We start from the raw sequence: 21,005 nt of genomic DNA, 5'->3' as shown, positions 1-21,005 counted from the left end.
GCATAGTCTTATTTTTAAAATATTTATTCCAACAGATTCTGATTTAGTACACTGGAGAAGAAAGCCTAAAGGAATCCCGAATGTCAAGTTATATAAAAACAGCATCAATAAAACACATTTTCTTTTTACGTCTATTATTATAACTTTTGTTGTTGTTCAGTCGTTAAGTCGTGTCCGACTCTTTGTGACCCCATGAACCATATCCCGCCAGGCCTTCCTGTACTGTTATAACTTTATATGTTATTAAATTTAATATTTAATATTAAATAAATTTAATATTAGAATTAAATATTTCTATTATTATAATAAAGAACATGAGCTGAGGCTCCAAATCTATATGTGACGTTTAAGAGACATGGTCTCAAGCTAAAAGATGAAAATTATTAGAGACCTCAGTATTTTTATTATTGGTAACTTATTTGACTTATGCTGCATTGAACTTAGGTTTGCCATCCTGCCCACTTGTTGAAGGGTGGCCCCTAGACATGATTTATGGCCATGTTGATATGACGACATGGAGACTCTAGGAGGTATTAAAATATTTTCTTTTCAGAACAGACCTAGTGTATTTGCAGTTCAAATTAATTGTCCGGTAATAGGAGTCCACATACATTCTCTATGCATGGTCTTTTATAATATTAGAGAACCTATATTTGATAAATTCAGTAAATTTCAGAAACTGGCTCAATATGCCAACTACTCTGTTAAGTAATTTCTATAGCCCATGGACAGAAAAGCCTAGATTTGATCCCTAGCACCTCTAGTTAAAAGGATCAAGTAACAGATGAGGATAGAAGAAAACTCTACTCAAAATTCAGAACAGCTGTTGTTGGTCACTATGGACAATAAGTGCAGAACTCAAGCTGATGATAATGCAGCTTCTTACACTCCAAACCAACACATTCTCAATTTTGCCTTCTGTGAATCAGATTTTCTTGATACTATTTAGGTTAATAATTAATTAAAGTACCATCTTAATTTAAATGATCCAGGCAATGGCTGAATTATTCATTTGCATTTGGTGCAGTGCAAGCAATAAGATTACTTCTGACTGAGTAGCATTCTCCAACCACTCTGAATGACTTCATATTACAGTAGTCATAATGAGACTGATGCTGCAGTGAGATCAGAACACAGAAGAGCTGTTTGGAAGGCTTATGCTGAAGCATAAGCCTATTTGAGGAAGAGTTTCTCCTAAAACAGTACTAGTAACTCTACTTGTTTGTGGCAATTATGACAGGAATATAAAACTGAGTAAAATAAGCTTTTTACCTGTCAGAGTCCAGTAACTGAACAGTTAGAAATAAGATAAAAGATGATACTCTGAAAGAAATATTCCTTTGAGTTAAAACTGTTCACTGGACAGAGTCTTCATAAAGTAGTATGTGTGGACAATGGAACATTAAATTAACATTTTAGTAAATTATATCATTTTCAAGAAAGAATTTGCTATCAAAGATAACACTATTTTTACATAAATATATCTCACTTCAGAAATAATTTAGACAACACTTTTACCTTTTATGAACTATGCCTGTGAAAGAATACAAGTGAAACTAATTATTAGGGTGACAGAGTTTTCTTACATTGGCAAAAGATTAAACTTCATCAGAATTGCCACAGGAGGCATTAGTTTGAAAAAAAGGGGTGTGTGCTTGTTAACATCTACATGATTTAAATTTTCTACTGTTGTATACAAAACTCTGAGGTCTTCTCTCCATAACTGAAGATTTCTAACTTCGTATTTTTGGTGTATACCACTGTCAAATGATAAAGGCTGCTGATATTTTAAAAAAAAGGAAATCCAGGATTATAGTCTCAAATTCCATTATTCTGGAGTATTCATGTCATTGGCTGGTCATCGTACTTCTGCTTGACTCAAAGGATTCTGTTTTAAAAACATTCTTAAACTCTACTTTCCCATTTGCTGACTGTGTTTTTTTCAGCAAAGCAGGGATCTAGAAGGGAAAAAGACAGCAGAATGAGGATTGTGAAAACTGGTGGTGAAGTTGGTGGTGCAATGGGGTACTTAAATATGCTAAAGGAAAGCTGCTTGCACTAGCTAACCTGGACAACTTCACTACTTCTTTCAACCTCATAAGTAGAATGGCTGGTTCATTATCTATACTTATGCTTAAGAACACTGGCAGTATATTACCATTTCTTTGCTTATTATACCTAGTACACTAAGTATAAATATAGTATCCTTGGAGTAAGTCAAGTCGTATCTAATGAAAGTACAAAGGGGAAGTCTGGCTTGTTCCTTCGTCTGGAACTATGTATACCTGAAATATGCTCTCAGAATCAAATGGAGGTTTATCAATTAACTCTGCATTTCTGCTAAGCCATGTGCAACCACCATTAAGCAGAAGTTCTTAAAGGACTACATTTGACTTTTTAAAATAGGAGTCCCCCTTCAAAACCATGTCAGAAAGCAGTTCATTCTGGTGGTGGTTCTTAGAATGTTGCCTGAAATTAGGATGCACCATCTCAGAGGGCAGATGATGCTGTGATTACAGCAGGAAGATACAGTTTAGGGCAGACACAACAGCAAAGCCATACGGTTAAGGAACGCTCCACTTACTACAAATACAATTCTTTAATCATCAACAATCTTGCATAAATGCTAAAATAAGCATTTTATAAATGCAAAAACAAGACAGCCAACCAACAGAAATCAGGATCTAAATAAAGCTTGTAGATTAACATCACCCTAAACTCAGGCAAAATACCGAGGAGAGAACTGGAAATGCACAATAATTCTTCATTCTGTTTTGTTGAGATCCCACCTTTCATTCAGGAACTCAAGGTGGTGTATGTAGTATTCCCTTCTCTCATTTTTATCCCACACCGACCCTGTGAGATAAGTGGAGCTGTGAGAGAGTGACTGGGCCAAAGTCATCCAGTGGGCTTCTGTGGCTAAGGGTGCACTTCAACCTGGGTCTCCTTGGTGCTAGTCCAATACCTTAACCATTACATCTCACGTAATCAAATACTCCAGTAAGTTACATGGGAAAACTTAAGCCTTTCCCATATAACAGGTGTGGAAGAATGTTTCTCTGCCGAATCCTTAACCAAGGTAGGCCAACACAAAAAATCAGATCCCACTTGTCCTCTACAATCCCAGAATGCAGAACAAGAATAATCTGAAGCTACAGGAAGACAAGAATCTGATCAAATATTAGGAAAAAAAGGACTGAAGTATAGGAGCAGTTCAATAGTAGAGGGTTTGTGAGCTTTCCCTGGATGTGCTCAAGTAGAAACAAGACAGCCAATTGTCACGAAAGCATTAATAAACTGACAGGAGATTGGATGTGGCAGTGTAACTGGCCCCTTCTGATTCTGTGGTGGAACTTCCTTTCTGTCAGAAATTATGCATTTGTCTACAAAGTATTGATTTCAACTCAGGAAACTTATTATTGCCCTGGCATTCCTGCAACTGTTATCACATGGATCCTTCAAATCAGACCTCAAAATGTGTAATACCACTCAATGGACTTTTGCGGGCTTAAAAGTGAAGTGGACTGCCATCTTGGCAGCCAAGGATTAGTAGGAGAAAACCATTCATGAACATATACATAATAATGAGATACACTTCCGGCACGACAAATTTAGCTAAACCACTACTTCTTGGTGGCTTTTTATAGACAGCAGGCAATATATTAATGAATTCATACAGCCACGTTTTATTACTTCTTGTTTTATTTCAGGCTTTTATACTTATGAGTCAAACTGAGCTTTGTTGATTCTTTTATTCCCAATATACCTGCATACAAGAATTAAGCTAAACTGTTGGGGAGGAATGAGGTAGTTTAATATAAACAATAGCGAAAACATACTTACTGGTGGAAGTAGTGAAGGTTCTAAATGCCGCCCAAGAAATGTAAGCAGGCGCCGCCAAATTAAGCCACTGCCTAGGAACATAATTCCTGTCACCAGCCAAAACATTCCATGGTTCTAATATGGTAAGAGCACACAATGAATGATTCCCATCTCAAAACCTTCATTATATTTTTAAATCTTACTACATTTCTTAAAATGACTCATAAATCAAGGTAGCGCATTTATCAACCCAGGAGTAGCACTTAACACATCAATCATGTAGGGATGACATAGAAAGTGAACAGACCCCTGACATACGCAATGGCTCCTTTCCTTCCCATTGGGGTTCCTCCTAAACAAAGACAACTGCTTTAAGTTTCCTTCTTCTTTTCTCTCATTTGCTCTATTGGAGCTTCCAGAAACCTTTTCTGCCCTATGAAGAGGAAACTAGTGAAATGGAGAAAGGGAGATGAAGTAAAGTTGATTTCTTCAAAAACCCTCTGATCCCCAATAGGCTAAAGCAGACTGCATTTGTTGAGATAGGATTGTGATCACTGGTGTTCCTAGTATGAATTTCACCAAGTTGAAATGCCAGCCTTTTGATGTGACATGACATAAAACAACTAGAGATGCTGTGCAGTTCCATAAAGAATAATATAAAACATTATAAATAGTTTGGTAGCCTGAGACAATGGTCTCATGATGTTTCTTAAACAATGAGTATTCTATTGACAAGCTCTAACAACCTGGCATACTGCAATTAAAAGCAGCCCTTATGACCGGAATATTTTACAAATAACCTGGAATGGTATTTTCAGTATTGTTTCTTACCTCTTCAAATGATGATTCCAAATTCATACCAAATGCTACTCCTATCAATCCAAAAAGTGAGATTGAAAACGTACCCATGGTCAGCTGCAAGTTCAACCTCATCATAACATTACGGTGGCTAAAGACATAAAAGGATTAAATGTGACCATTAATATTTGCTTCAGAGATTTAAACAACCTTAGAGAAGATGCTCTTTCATACTTGCTTCTAGGACTAGGAATCCAGGTTATAACCAGAATTTTAAAAATCTACCATATTTTAGCTACACATTTTAGCTAAAATTGACATATTTTAGCTCAGCCTGTGGTACCATCTATTTAATGCTATTGTTGCTCCAGAGCAGTGTTCTTCAAGCTTGGCAATTTTAAGATATGTGGACTTCAACTCCCAGAATTCCCCAGCCAGCATGGGGAATTCTGGAAATTGAAGTCCATACATCTTAAAGTTGCCAAGTTTGAAAGATACTGCTCCAGAGGGATACATCTTTACCAATGAAGATTAGTTTGCCTATTACAGGTAGTCTGTGCTTAACAACCCTAATTATGACTGGAATTTCTGTTGCAAAGCAAAGAGGTCATTAGATGAAAAATTGTGACTGTACCACTTAGTGATAGCAGTTCTGGTAGTCCTGGTTGTGGTCGTTAGGTGAAGACCATGCTGTTGTTAGGTGAGGACCTCATGTTTCTCCTGCCCTGCTGTGCTTGCCTCCATTTCAACTCCCCCCACCCACCTATCTCCCCCCATCTCTGCCCTTTGGGCTGCCCTGCACTCTGCCACCCTGTGCAAAGCTGTGCAATTTGTTGAAGTTATGTGTGAAGATCTGACTTACATAAATTTAACTTTATGGAAATTTGGCTGCTGGCTTTTTGAACATGTGCAAAAATGGTAGATGGGCACAATGCTATTGGCAAACTGACTTACATGCTAGTTAACTTTCATACAAGGTTTTCTGCAATGGAACAGTTACATAAGTCAGGGACTGCTTGTATATATATTCAGAATAGCTTGTGGTTAAATTGATTTCATTATTGACAGAGGTCTACCAGTCCACCTGTGTAGAAGTATTAGCTTCATCCAAAAAATTAATTCATTAACACCAAAACTTAGGCACTGTCAAGTTAGCACAGATAATGGAATGCCTACAAAGCATAGCAATGTAAGTTACTAAAAATAACCAAATAATTTATAGGAATACAAAATAAATTTATTCATTTCAATTGAGAAAAAGCTTTATAAACAAAAACAATTTTAAACTTAATTTCAAATGTGTTTTAAAAAGCGTATGTTAAATGTTAACAGTATGTTCCACACAGCTAACCTGTCTAAGTTGATAAAGATGATACTTTCGGAATCATCAATCAGTATTTTAAGTTCCCGGGTTTCATTAAGAAGATCTTCTGCCTGCCTGTAGTAATTTTCCAACAGCAGTTCCATCTCCTCCACATGGTCAATTCCAGAGAGACTTGCCTCACTATGAACAGTAAGTAAAAGACCAATTGCAAACAGAAGCCATAGCGAAAGTATATTGCAACAAAATATTAAATACAAATTCACCTTTTATCAACCAACAGAAAGTTCCTCCTAGCAGTGTAAAATCTGAAGACCACTATCCCTTGAATGATATCTGCTGTGAACGTAATATCAAGAGTAATTAGCGATTAGGAAGAATCTTTAGTTGTACGTTGGATCGGCACCACTGTCATTTATCTCCCTCTAAGCATATTCAGGTTGGGGCTTTCACTTATGGCAGAAAAAGCAAATATTTTTCTTCCCTGGCAATGGAAACACCATATACTTATTGTACAGAAATCTAACAAAATCCTGATTAACTTGCTTACTTAACAGATCTTGTTCTGTTCTTATTTTGCAGGTTTTATCATTCAAAATATTTTTAAAGTGAGATTTTCAAACTATAATGGGCTTATTAATAGTCCACGTAGAATACAAACTGTAACCAAACTTACCTTGGGCTTTTTTAATGATTATAAAATATCTTTACTCAAAAGATAAAGAAGATAAATAGGTAAAAAGATATCTCTGCCAAGATTTGTAGAAATGGTACAATAATATGGTAAATGTTGTGGATATACAATATTGGAATAAATCTAATAGCCTGTCAACTGGTGATACGGTATCTACATTTATACAAAAAAATTATGATTTATTACTTTGATTAAATACCTTTAAACAGGATAAATCCTATTAAGTACAAATGAGTATCTCAGGTTGTATAGCTCAGATAAAAGAGGATATTAAGAGAAGGATGAAAATATCTTTGAGTTTATAGAGAAGAATGTAGTGAAAGGAATATAGCTTCAGGACTGATACACATTTTGGGAGCGTTAGTTATGTTAATTCCATTTACACATTTCAAACAAATTGACAAGTTAATGGTAATTTTTAATGGAATGGTAAAACATCAATGATCTTTCTGTAAAGCTATATCTTTCATGTGATAATGGTGGTTTCAATTTTCCAGACTTTAAACTAGATCACTGGGCTTATTTCAGTAACATACTGAAATTCAAAAAGGTAATGGATAGTATCATGGTAGGCCCAGTTAGTTATTATTTGGAACCTTTGAAATTCTGGTAGGTACTTTGTTCAAACTACAATAAGTACTCAGTGATTTTTTTTTTAGCACTTGGCAAATACATGCATTTGGACATTAATGGGAAAGAAATTAAAATTTGATTTGTATTCTCATTAGAAAATGATATTTTGGAACAGCCCCATTTAAAAGAATAGCCCCCCCCTTTTAAAGAATATAGGTCAAAAATGGGATAGTCGCCCTTGACCAGTTAATTGTTAATGACACTTGTAATATTTTTAAAAGATTTCAAAAGGGATAAAATTTAACTAAAGAGCTGAATGGCAATAAAAGTGCTGAATTAAACCATTACATTTTGCTACAATGACTTGTCACCCCCTCACTTAGACTACTCACCCTCTTAGACTACTACAACATGTTCTACATGGGACTGCCTTTGAAGATCACTTGAAATCTGCAGTTGATTCATAGCATAGCAGTCCATGTACTGACTGGCGTTCATTGGTGGGAGCTCATTACACCAGCATTGTGGACCCTGCACTGGTTTCCAACAGGCTTCCTGGTGCAGTTTGAAGTGCTGGAATTAACCTTTAAGCCCTACATGGTGTGGTGCATAGTTATTTGCTGGACTGCATTATTCCATTGGAGTATTTTCAGAGGTAATTTTGGCCTTGATTCCATCTTAATGTGGCTATATTCTGGTTTGGTTAATTTAATATTATTTTATATTTTCATTAGTTTGTGGACCTTTCATTTTTGTTTATTGTATATTGTTTCTTATATATTTTTCCTGTGCGCACTGAGAATCCTTAGAGATTTTGGCAATCTACACATGAAATTAAGGAACAAAAATATGTTTTGTTTGATCTGAAAACTAGGCTAATTAAAGAAATCTTTTGGGGGTTTCTTGGGCTTCTCAAAAGATGTTTAGAAAGGGCTGGTTGTCATCCTATGTTGGAGATTAAATAAATTGGAAGGCACCCTTGCACACATGATTTGGTCATGTTCTCTAGTAAAATATTAATTCAACATTGAACCAGAGTTTTGGAAATTAAGGTTTAAAGATGTTAATGTTTTGTTCAGTAAATCCTCCAAACATAGAATTTGCCTACTTATGGGGAGGTTTGGATATATTATGTCTGGATTATGTTTGGGTTTCAGACTCTAAAGGCTGGTTTAATGAAATTTGTCAGCTGTCAGCTTTTAACTAGCTTTATACCAGCAGAAAAGGAAGATGGTATAATGTGATTCCATGTGATCTAGATTTACCATAGTCTAAAAACTGAGTTGTAGCAGTTTGCATTAAAATAACAATTTGGGGTTGTAGAAAAATAGATAAAATTTGTCACTATTATATTATTTGATTTTATTTCTTATATATTTTTTCTTTAATTTTTTTACTTCATTTTTTATTCTACATTTTTACATTTTTAATTGTTGTTAGCTTTTTTTTTATTATATAGTTCAGGGTGAATTGTCTGAATGGTATTCAATGTTTTGCTTTTTATTTATATTCTATTTGTACTCAAGAAAATCAATTAAAAATATTTTTTTAAAAATGTAACCAAACCTAGTTCTGAATGAAATATGCCATGTAATAGAATTCTACTGTAGAATTCTAGTAGATAATCAAACAGACTTTGAAGACAGCCCACTGAAATGCATTTGTCAGCCTCCATATTTTACAGAAACCACGTTTCTTTTAAAGGTCACAGGTCATTAACTACATAAGTGTCATATGATGGCTAGTTGGTTTCTGACAAAACAGCATTTGGTGTGCTTTTGAGGGGAGCAGTATACATTCTCAGTATAGCTATGCTACAAACAATAGCACTTGGTGAAGTTCTTTGTGCGGTGGAAAATTAAGACATTTGGAAAATTAGCCAGTTTACAAAAATAAAGAAACTTACGCTCCCTCCATCTCAAAAACTTTGAAGTGAAATTTGGACAATCAGAAACATATTCCTTGAGCCTTTACAACTTATACTTACAATACTTCTGGGTCTGTCCATTTAGTCAGACACAGCTCTTCCATGACTTCTTTGTCATCTAGGATTTCCAATATCGTCTCTTTGAAAACTTTAAAATCAGTTTCTAATTCTGACAAACTAAAAAATAAAAGCATAAGAGACCCACCTCAAAATATACTATATTTTTCAAAGTTAAAGTTAACCAATATTTCATTGAAGATCTGTTTGTACACATCAGCTTGCTCTGTTAGACTTCTTGCTGGGTCAAATTAAAATCCAAAGTACAGTCATTCTTGAAGTCTCTCCACATTTAAGCAATAACGTAGGTCATCTATGCTTGAAAGAATGCTCTCTATCCATAAATCTTTACAGTGGCTTCATCTTATGTAGAAATAAGAATCTGTCATGTGAGCTCAACAGATATCTTGTATTTAAAGTGTTATGCAGTTGGGACCTGCTACCTGAAAGACCATCTTAGCCTTTATGAACCTGCTGGAATTTGTAAGAAGTCCTCCTCCAGCTACGTCTCTAATGTAGAAGAAGAGGTAAGTACTAACTGCCATTTCAATAATGATGTCTGCATTATATTATTAATGCACCAGCTTCAAATTGTTCCCTTAACCAAGACTTGTAAGAATGACTATTTTCTGATTTACTGCTATTGTTAATTCTTGGCTTTCAAGTGCACTAAAACCTTTTTTCTTTTGTCACTCTGATAGGTGTGTAGTATCAAAATTAAAACAGAAATTTAAGTAGTTTATTTTTATATCTGGCTCAAACAACCAATCTATCTTTCAGTAGTAGTTTACAGGGTCTTATTTCCACAACCATAGGATGGGTAGCTACAGTCAGGTCCAGAAATACTGGGACATCGACACAATTCTAACATCCTTGGCTCTATACACCACCACAATGGATTTGGAATGAAACAAACACAATGTGCTTTAACTGCAGACTGTCAGCTTTAATTTGAGGGTATGTACATTCAACTCAGGTGAACGGTGTAGGAATTACAACAGTTTGCATATGTGCCTCCCACTTGTTAAGGGACCAAAAGTAATGGGACAGAATAATAATCATAAATCAAACTTTCCCTTTTTAATATTTGGTTGCAAATCCATTGCAGTCAATCACAGCCTGAAGCCTAGAACGCATAGACATCACCAGACGCTGGTGATGCTCTGCCAGGCCTCTACTGCAACTGTCTTCAGTTCCTGCTTGTTCTTGGGGCATTTTCCCTTCAGTTTTGTCTTCAGCAAGTGAAATGCATGCTCAATGGGATTCAGGTCAGGTGATTGACTTGGCCATTGCATAACATTCCACTTCTGTCCCTTCAAAAACTCTTTGGTTGCTTTTGCAGTATGCTTTGGGTCATTGTCCATCTGTACTGTGAAGCGCCGTCCAATGAGTTCTGCAGCATTTGGCTGAATGTGAGCAGATAATATTGCCCGAAACACTGCAGAATTCATCCTGCTGCTTTTGTTAGCAGTCACATCAGCAATAAATACAAAAGAACCAGTTCCATTGGCAGCCATACATGCCCACGCCATGACACTACCACCACCATGCTTCACTGATGAGGTGGTATGCTTAGGATCATGAGCAGTTCCTTTCCTTCTCCATACTCTTCTCTTCCCATCACTCTGGTACAAGTTGATCTTGGTCTCATCTGTCCATAGGATATTGTTCCAGAACTGTGAAAGCTTTTTTAGATGTCGTTTGGCAAATTCTAATCTGGCCTTCCTGTTTTTGAGGCTCACCAATGGTTTACATCCTGTGGTGAACCCTCTGTATTCACTCTGGTGAAGTCTTCTTTTGATTGTTGACTTTGACACACATACACCTACCTCCTGGAGAGTGTTCTTGATCTGGCCAACTGTTGTGAAGGGTGTTTTCTTTACCAGGGAAAGGATTCTTCGGTCATCCACCACAGTTGTTTTCCGTTGTCTCCCGGGTCTTTGGGTGTTGCTGAGCTCACCGGTGCGTTCCTTCTTTTTGAGAATGTTCCAAACAGTTGTTTTGGCCATGCCTAATGTTCTTGCTATCTCTCTGATGGGTTTGTTTTGTTTCTTCAGCCTAATGATGGCTTGCTTCACTGATAGTGACAGCTCTTTGGATCTCATCTTGAGAGTTGACAGCAACAGATTCCAAATGCAAATAGCACACTTGAAATGAACTCTGGGCCTTTTATCTGCACTATTGTAATTGGGGTACTGAGGGAATATCACACACCTGGCCATGGAACAGCTGAGAAGCCAATTGTCCCATTACTTTTGGTCCCTTAACAAGTGGGGGGCACATATGCAAACTGTTGTAATTCCTACACCGTTCACCTGAGTTGGATGTACATACCCTCAAATTAAAGCTGACAGTCTGCAGTTAATGCACATTGTGTTTGTTTCATTCCAAATCCATTGTGGTGGTGTATAGAGCCAAAGATGTTAGAATTGTGTCGATGTCCCAATATTTCTGGACCTGACTGTATGTTAATCTGTTGCAACAAAAAAACTGTAACAGCAACAATTGGAATTGAACAAATCAATTCAGCATTTAAGACATCAACCTACAGTGCTTCTCCCTTGCCTAACATTTAGTTTAAGCCATCTGCAGTAATAAGTGGTGCTGTTATTATACAATGCAAGAAAATGGCTTACTACAACATACATAACAAGGTAATGTAAGCGAGTGAAGGGAGACTTGCTTACCTCTTTCCATTTTGCAATAAGATATGGACCTTGCTCCGATCCAGAGACAAAAGCTTAGGATCCACTAAAGCATTCAGTGTCTCAAGAATCTGAGGCTGCAGATGGCTAAGTCTGCCACTCAGGTAGCTGATCTAGATAACAACAGGATCCTTCATAAGAATTAAAATAATCCTTTTAGAATGCCTTCTAAAAGAGTCCTCTTGTCAAACAGAAAAGACATATAATCCTGAGCTTTTAACAAAGTTGGTAATCCAGGCAGAAATATATGCAGAACACGCTTCCACTGGAAATAAAACATATACCAACCTTATCACAATTTTGATGCCTGCTGAAATCTTTTATTATTCTATTTCTCATTGCCATTGATTTAAACAGTGAATGTAATGTTATTATTTTATGCTATGTTGTACTGGATATGTATGCAATAACATGCAGTATATAATTATTTAAAAGTAAATATTTGCACTCAAAACTACTTCTGATACATGCCAGTTATTACACTGCATGAAATAAGGGTTTTTTAAAAAATCAAATCCAAAATATCTTCACTTGTGATCAAATCAGCCTGTCTGTCTGTCTATCTAGTTATCATATTTATATACCCGCCCATCTCACACAAGGTGACTCTTTTCACCTTCCTTGTAGGGATCTCACAAGTTTCTGTGATTTTTTTTCTTGCTTTATACTAATTACAGAAGTTGTCAGGAAACTAGCTCAGAAACAGAGTCTTTAAGTACAGAATAAACTAATAAGGACAGCCATTTGAACTAACCCATAGAAAAGTGTGACCTTTAGCCACAATTCTCATACAGTATTTATCTGCCTCGTTCAGCAAATGATTATAAAGTTCTCAACCCAATGTCCTCTAGATATGTTGAACTTAAATTCCTGGATCTCTGCAGTCCACCATGTCCAGAGGGCTCCAGGTTGGAAAGGCCCCAACAATTGCTCTCAGCACAGCATAAGCACGCTCACCCAATACTGTAGTATTGCTTCTATAGCTCTGAATTCAAAAGGCAATGAATATGTAACTAGTTGACCTTCTCCAGCTAGCTGAGATGCCAGTTCTTGGAATAGCCAGTTTTCCAGATTTAAACTACGATAGTCCAGGATTAGAAGATACTCCGGTGTTATCACAGCCTTCAAAAACTAAAAGAAGCAGAGAAGAAAATTAGCCAACATTTCATTACTTGTTATGTTTTCTTTAGTTGTTATGCTAATACTGTATAATTACCTTCTCAAAGAGACTTGTCTAACCCATCCCTAGGATTGTAGTTATAAGATGAAAAAACTTTTTTTTAAAAGCAATCAGGATTTCTTGACTTATGATTACTGAGAAATAAACCCTCATGGAATTCAAGAGGACTTCCTCCCTAACAAATAGGTATAGGATTCATTTTTTACTCTTTTGGTGGAGATATTTCTTTTGCTATTAGCTTTGGATTTATATGATTTGCATTCTGTTTTCTTTATTGCTGTTGTACTGTTATTCAAATTGTCTCCTATTTTTATATGTTGCTTTTATTTCTACTTTGCTAATTTTTTGCTAATTTTGCTAATTCAGCTTTAGTTGCTCTTTCTTATTGTACAGCTTTTGATTCCATCCTTCCCCCGAGTTCTCCCATTACATTCTACATCATAACTCTTCAAAGTAGATTAGGTGAAGAATGACTGCCTCAAGATTTTCTAGTGGACTTCTTGATAAAATAAGAATCTGACCCTGGGTTTCTTGGATACAATCTAGAGACTTTTCTCTCACTTTGCATTGCTCATCTGCACTGTGCTCTTTCTCTTCCTAAACTATTTCAATCCTGTATTGTCGAAGGCTTTCACGGCTGGAATACGATGGCTGGTGTGGGTCTTCCGGGCTGTGTGGCCGTGTTCTCGAAGTTTTGTTTCCTAACGTTTCGCCAGCATCTGTGACCGGCATCTTCAGAGAGCAGGAGCACAGATAGGAGCAGTTCTCTCTGTGCCCAGGATGAGGTGATCCTTTGTGGGTATTTATAGAGATCTGAGGGGGGGGGATTGGGTGTGTGTGGTGGGGGGGGTTAGGGGGTGTGTGGGGAGGGTTAATGAGTGGCTGCTTGTTTTGGTGTCAGAATACGTGTGTATCTTCCTGGGGATTAGGCAGGGTTTTGCTCCTGCTCTCTGAAGATGCCGGTCACAGATGCTGGCGAAACGTTAGGAAACAAAACTTCCAGAACACAGCCACACAGCCCAGAAGAGCCACACCAGCCATTATTTCAATCCTGTTTGCCATTTTAAATAGTACAATTTAATTTTAAGAACTGGCTCCTATGCTTGCTTCATCTCACTTCATCTCCCATTCCAATCTTTTCTGTAACATTGCACAATCCAAGAGGCAGAAAATGTTTTGTTTTACTGATTATATGCAAAGTATTTCGGAAGACTTTGGGGAAAAGAAGGAGGTAAACAATATTTTATTTATAATTAGTAAATAAAGGAAAAGAAATATGCTGTTTCAACTTGCCACATGTAAATATTTCAAAGGTTTTCCCAATAACTCAAAGCTGTTTAGCCAACATTTATATTTTCATATATTTTACTTACCTCCATTCTCATAATAATTTTGTTGTTTCTGGGTGTTATATTTACTTGATGTTGAAACCGTAGATCTCGTGCTTGAAGACTTAGTTCCTGATATAGTTCTGTTTTCTTTCTTTCTGCCCAAAAAAGATTTTTAGAGTAATATGAAATGAAAACATAGACCATCTGGACAATCAGATTATTTCTCAAAGTTACCACTTCAACACACACAATAAATATCTGAAATTTAATAGAAAGTATCAGCAACTGCTGATAAACTGTCAACAACTACTGATGTTGCAATATCTATTTAAAAACTCCATCATGTCTGTAAAATTTCACTTTTTTGTTGAATTCATAAGTAAAAAAAAAAAAATTCTACATACCATAGGAGGTAGAATTGCCTTCTTTGTCAAACTTTATCTAAAAGGAAGTAAATGAAAAATGGTTAAACAAGACAATAGCACATTCTGAAATTAAGTGAAAATTGTCCTATTTAATATGAGTAGTATTTCCAGAAACATCAAATATAATTAAGACAGATTTCTATTGAATTTTATATATTCAGAAATAAGACAGTAACCATAAGATGAATAACACATTTTCACATAATGTACTTTTTATACACATGACTCAAGATGGGTGGGGTTTTGAAAAATACACTGTTTTCTGCTATTGATTAGAATGGCAGATGTGGACATTATTTTATAAACGAAGAATACCCAACAGAAACTAACAGCATAATAGTTAATAGTATAATGAGAATAAAGAAAATAGAACAGTTGTGTAAAAGTTTTATCTCAATGCAATCCTAAAACGATAGACCTTGAGATGTCTCTGAAAGGATTGGATTTCAGCTCCCATAATCCCTAGCTAGCACAGATTATCTGGAATGGCACAAGACTGGGGAAGGCTGCCCAAAAAAGTATGTTTAGATCTGTCTCTCAATTCATTTATTGACAATTGATACATCCATGTTTCTTTCCTTTCATGTATTCTTTTGCACCCTGTCTGGAGTCCAATGTTGTGAGTGAACATTGCATTATTTAGGAATTCTAAACACGTGCATTCATCTGTTACTTCCCATCTCTATACCTGCAGCATTTTTCTCCTCCTTGTAGCATGAGTCACCCTTCATCTATGCCTTATACATCATGACCTTGTGGAGAAATACTTACCACGGAAAAGATCGGTGCCACGCTGGCTAGAGTAGCCTGAGTCACCTCTGTACTGCAGTGCCGAGAAAGATCATCTAAAGCGAATAGGGAGAAATAGAGGAGAAAGGCTATAAACAAAGAGTTGCTAATATGAAGAATCAGCAGGAATGTTGTTCAGTAATAAATACCATATTGAAAAAAGATGCCATAGAATAAAAGGTAAAGTTTTCTTTCAGCTCAGTTCCTGGTTGCATTACAGACACAAACTACACAGCTTTACTGGCAACAATACAGAAGTGGTAGACATTGTCTTCTGAGATGTTTTTCAACTTTTCAGTTTAGCCTACAGTCCTGGAGATCTCCCATCCAAGTACTAACTAGCTGTACCCTATTTAGCTCCCAAACCCAGACAAGATCATCCAGGCTATGTCACAGAATACAGCTAATCTATTTTTGGCACAATTAGCAATTGTGTAATATTAGCATCCTTAGTTGACAAGTCTACCACTGATCAAAATTTTCACAGGTCTTGATGACAGATTAGATTAGGTTGCTCTCAGAAAATAAAGCAGTTTGGTGATTTCTAATGAATGCCTCAAGGGGACACCACAGGACAAGAAGTATTTCCACACACAAATGCCTCCTCCTCTTCAAGGTAAGTATCTTCCAAACTGCCTCAACCTGTCCTGTGATTTGTTGAGACAAGATAAGAAAATGAACTCCATACACCACAGCGAATTTGCAAAGCTTGTGTTTAAGCTAGAGGAATTATTTGAGAAATCGTAACAATTTATATGCAGACGTATATAATTTTTATTGAGCAGGGATGATGGGCCTTTCTGCACTATAAAGCTGAAGTGCTCTCCACTCATCTCAAATTTCAACTGGCATGAAATTTGTTGTCTACATTGCCAATCCCAATCTTGCCTCTACTGCCCTGTTCTAATCACTGCAGTCCCTTACTTCTCTCCAAGGCAATGTCTGGTAAATCCTACCAGATTTTACATACCTTGAGGTTTTCCTCTGATGGTGCTGAAACAAGGTGTGTATGTGTATGTGGTGGTGGGGTGGGGGAAGACACTATTTTAACACCAACACAACTAATGATGACTTAAGCCTGTTCACTCTTTGGATGGAGATGAGGTGATGGGGACAGAGCAAAAAAAAAAAAAAAGGCATGTTTGTGCTGGGGCTAGGTATAAGTGGGACAAGGCCCTTTTTCACTTGCATTTTCTGTATAGCATCTGTCATTTTGATGTAAAGCATTCTGAAGAACTGGGATAATGCAGTATTTAGCCTGTGATGAAAATTCTAAGTTCAAAATCACATCTCAGTAGAAGGTGGGAAGAGAGGAATGGTATTTTGTGTGCCATTCCCTATCCTGACCTTGATATATTCATTTTAAGGTCAAAATAAAATCTCTATCTGGCTGCATGCAAAACTCTCTGAACCTAACTGGAATTCTTGAAAGCACATATAGAGTTATATAGTATCCCATAGTATCTGCCCAGCTGGTTTGATCTGGCAGGGTTGGTGTGCTCTTGGTTCCATTGATTAAACAATGCCATCTGTCTGGACTCTGGAAAAGTGCCTTCTTTGTAGCAGCACTCGTCCTCTGGAATCGCTCCCACCCTACTGGTTTTTCAAAGAGCCCTAAGAATCTGGCTCTTCGTCTAGGCCTTTGGCAAGGCCATCTGACACCCCTTTGTTTCTTTTTGTTCCCCTCTGGGTTTGTTTTCTTTGCCATCTTTTTTTTTTTTTGGTCTTGTGCTGTTTTTTTGTATTGTTTTATTTTGAAATGTTATTAACAATTGTAAACTGCCTAGAGTTGCTAGAAGTCGGGTGGCATATACATTTAAATTTTAATTATTATTTATATGCCAAAGGCTTCATCCTGACCTTAAAATTAACATTAGCATAGTGCAGGGCCTTCTGCTGCAGCTGCAGCCCTTTCCCATGCACATTTAAGTGTTTACTTTGAATACTGTTGGTAACCATCCAGTCTAGCTTCATTCATTCAGTCTTCCAAAGCAAATGGGTAGCATCCTTACCTATGTTACAGGAGTATCATAAGCATCCCTAAAATGTACACAATTCATTCTGAATGCTCAAAATATGAATGCTGTTAAAAGTAAAAATGTAATGACTACATATCCCTTGGAGAATATTTACAGATGGGATAAGAAAGGTATTCCAAAGAAGTACTTGACAAGACACAAAAAAAATCTGAAACTTCTCATTTCGAAACAGTTGGGCATGAATATGTATTTTCCCGTTAAGTTCTGAATAGAGCAGCAGCACTGAGCAGCTTCTTCTGTATCCCAAGCTGTTATGAGTTCTGCATGGAAAGGCAGAGATTTCTCTACCTTGCATGCCTCCTGTAGGGCCAAGAACAACTTTGGAAAAAGGCAATGTAGATATCTTGAAAATGTTGCATGCTCCTCAATGGGATTTCTTCAGCTAGTTAAAAAAGGACAATTGGAAGAGCCTGCATTATGTCACCTACTGGCCACTTCACTTCAAGGTAAAACAAGCTGCTTGCAGCTTTCTGCTTTGTTCCTTAATGAAGAGCATCCAGATGCTAGCTGCAGACCTACTTGAGATCAGATCTATTATCAATCAACATTCTGCAACCAGTAGTATGTTTATAATTACATTACAAATCAAGCCCAATACACTTTCAACATACTACGCTGTAGTTTGCTTAACCATGGCTGAAAACCCCATTACTGAGTTTTATCCATCACATTATGCCATACACCATCATTCACAAACTGTAATGACTGGATTCACATCCCACATTGATCCAAACTCCAAACAAATCTGACTGGACTGTGAAAATCCAGTCAATTGCTCGAAATATGTGCCACAGAACTCAACCTTTTTTCTGAGTACAGATACGTTCAGGCTACTTGTTCTGAGTGGAAAAGTTCAATGCCTCAAGTTACAAAGTTGTAGACGCTTTTATATTCCCACTGGGGAACTTCGGAGCACTTTGAGGCTTTCCGCCCAGGACGCCCACTTGTTCAATCATTATTTATATTCAGATGCAAAGATCTCTTCTGAACATGATAGCACTTAGACAGCAACACCCTATGCCCGTTCGCTAGCGAGTAACTCCGTGTGATTTATTTCCCACAAAGGCAATGAAGATGGCCGAAACGCCTAAAGGCACGACTTACTTGCGCAAAGTAAGGTCGGCCCGCCAATTCGGTGCCACCGGCACTTTTCGGATCTGCAGCTAAGCGGCGCCCCAGCCGCAGCACTTGGGAAGCGCCACGAGCACCCTCCTCGGAGCAGACGATAGCGGTGGCTACAGCTGCAGCAAACCCGTCTGCCAAACAAACAGTGCGCGCCAGGCCGTAGACGCTGCCTGAAAAGCCGGACATACTCCATATCTACCACCACTTCACCGCTTTGCGCGTCCAAAACGCGCAGCTTCCGGTAGCGATGGACGTAGAAGGGTGGAGTTGCCCCCAAGTTTGCTCCGGAGGCGGAGTCTGTCTGCTTCGGCGAGCCGGCGAAGTTGCGGAAGGGCGCGAGCGTGGTCGCGCTCTTGAAGCGCGCAAACGGCGGCACCCACAAATACAAGATAAATTTATTGCTTTGTAATAAAAGTTGAGGCAGGGCCGGATGTTGAACGTGTCGAGGCCCTAAGCTACATGGAGTTTTGAGCCCCCCAACATTAAAAAAAACAACAACATTCTAGCAAAATGAAAATAAAAGTAATAAATTTAATTTTTTTTCACGTGTACTTGGCGATGACTGACTAATAATCTACCAAAACCGGGTATCTTTCAAAAATTCTATTTGCGCTGGAAATTTAATTGGAAATGCATAATGATCTCTTACAAATTTCAAAGATGCTAATGTACAAAAACATAAGCAGTTACACAGCACTACAACATTTTTTTTAAAAAGCATAGACTGCTGTGTCTTTCGCGTACCGCATAAAGTTGACTTTTTTTTTTTTGCGATTTTTGGAAAGTGAAGTCATTGATGATGTCATCAACGTAGAGACGAGGAAATTGATAATGCACGAAATGCCTAGTGTGGAACTCTACGCGTGGTATTTAGCACGGAAGGCGTTTGCTTTAGAAATTACCTTTCTCTTGAGCAGTGTCTTACCATTAGGCTCAAAAGGAGTCCCAACATTGCTTCTCCATTGGGGAAAGCCAACTGAGGATAACTCAGCACAGATCCTGATAGTATAAATATCTTTTATTTGAATTATTTGGATAATTTTGTAACTGTATAATGGGGTGCATGTTTCTAGGACCATGAGGGCTTTTGCTTTCCCCTTTTAGCTCCTGAGTCAATGGCAAGCTGATCAGAGCATGGAGAGTATATAGTATTAAATCCTGGGCTACACAGAAGGTTGAGAGGATAAATAACAAACGTTCATTATTATTTTGGAAGAGGATCATAAACTTTTTTATTAATTAGTTGGCATTTAAAATGGTTGCTTCTGTTATGCTTGTCATTTCCATTATATATATTTTTTTCTTTTGCATTGGCTTTAACTGTTACTTTAACATAACAATTTATATTTTATAAGTAGTTTGTAACCTAGACTGTACATGAACTGTCAAATTATTGGTATAATAAATTAATTTATGAGCAATGCAATGTGCTCTTCATTTTTTCATTCTTAATCCCTATGTGTGTATGGGGGGGGGGAGAATAGATAGAAGTTGTAAACACAAATGTGTTATAAGTGGACAACAATCCATTAAGATCTCCTGTGAAACCCTGTAAATTATTCTTGTGTAAAAGTCTTGTCCTTATTTTGTGTGCTTGCAGCAGGTGGCAGTATATTAAATAAATGCTTGAGCTTAGTAGATGTCAAGGATACGGTTCCAAGCAAAAGATATGAATAAAATATTGCATGGAAAATAAAAGCAGCAAATTATCCTGATCCTGCAAATCATTCTAGTGCTTATTACTCTTGAGCACATTCTCAATTACTCTTGAGAACTCAGTAGTTATGCACAAATTAAATATTCTCACCGCACATTTTTTCTTGCCAGGACATATCTAGAAAATGAACTAGATGATGACAGACTATTAAAAGAGCATAATTCCACAGAATGATAGTGTTGGAAGAGACCTTCAATATCTTCTAGACCAATGTTTCTCAACCTTGGCAACTTTAAGATGTGTGGACTTCAACTCCCAGAATTCTCCAGCCAGCATGTTGAAGTCCACACATCTTAAATGTTGCCAAGGTTGGTCTAGACACTTTTTTTTTTCTCAAGCTGATATTTTAACATCCTTTACAGGAGAGTTCTTTGAAGTGCAGCCACATTAAAGAAAATTAAGCACAATATACTGAAATTACAGTTAAATGCAACTGCAGAGTGCCTTTGGAAACTTTATTTTATCAATCATATGTGGCATCAGGATAACTAAAGAATCAAGA

The 21,005-nt window shown here is 37.1% G+C and overlaps 1 protein-coding gene across 1 annotated transcript; it reads right to left on the bottom strand.

Annotated features, from left to right (window-relative positions):
- Positions 1-113: 113 nt before the first annotated feature.
- Positions 114-19,022, bottom strand: MRS2 (magnesium transporter MRS2). Its single transcript, XM_088130865.1, has 11 exons — positions 18,766-19,022; positions 15,605-15,678; positions 14,813-14,849; positions 14,451-14,563; positions 12,855-13,028; positions 11,880-12,010; positions 9,196-9,312; positions 5,972-6,124; positions 4,654-4,771; positions 3,844-3,957; positions 114-1,958 (listed from the first exon to the last, which is right to left on the bottom strand). Exons 1-11 carry the CDS (start codon positions 18,977-18,979, stop codon positions 1,848-1,850), a joined length of 1,356 nt encoding a protein of 451 aa, XP_087986991.1. The 5' UTR covers positions 18,980-19,022; the 3' UTR covers positions 114-1,847.
- Positions 19,023-21,005: the final 1,983 nt, after the last annotated feature.

Source organism: Python bivittatus, unplaced genomic scaffold, assembly GCF_059951505.1.
Source record: "Python bivittatus isolate LINGU-HERP-01145 unplaced genomic scaffold, Pbiv_v1 ctg000840_np1212, whole genome shotgun sequence".
Classification (NCBI taxonomy): Eukaryota; Metazoa; Chordata; class Lepidosauria; order Squamata; family Pythonidae; genus Python; species Python bivittatus.
Note: the sequence above shows the minus strand (reverse complement) of the source record. Positions and strands in the feature narration are given on the sequence as shown.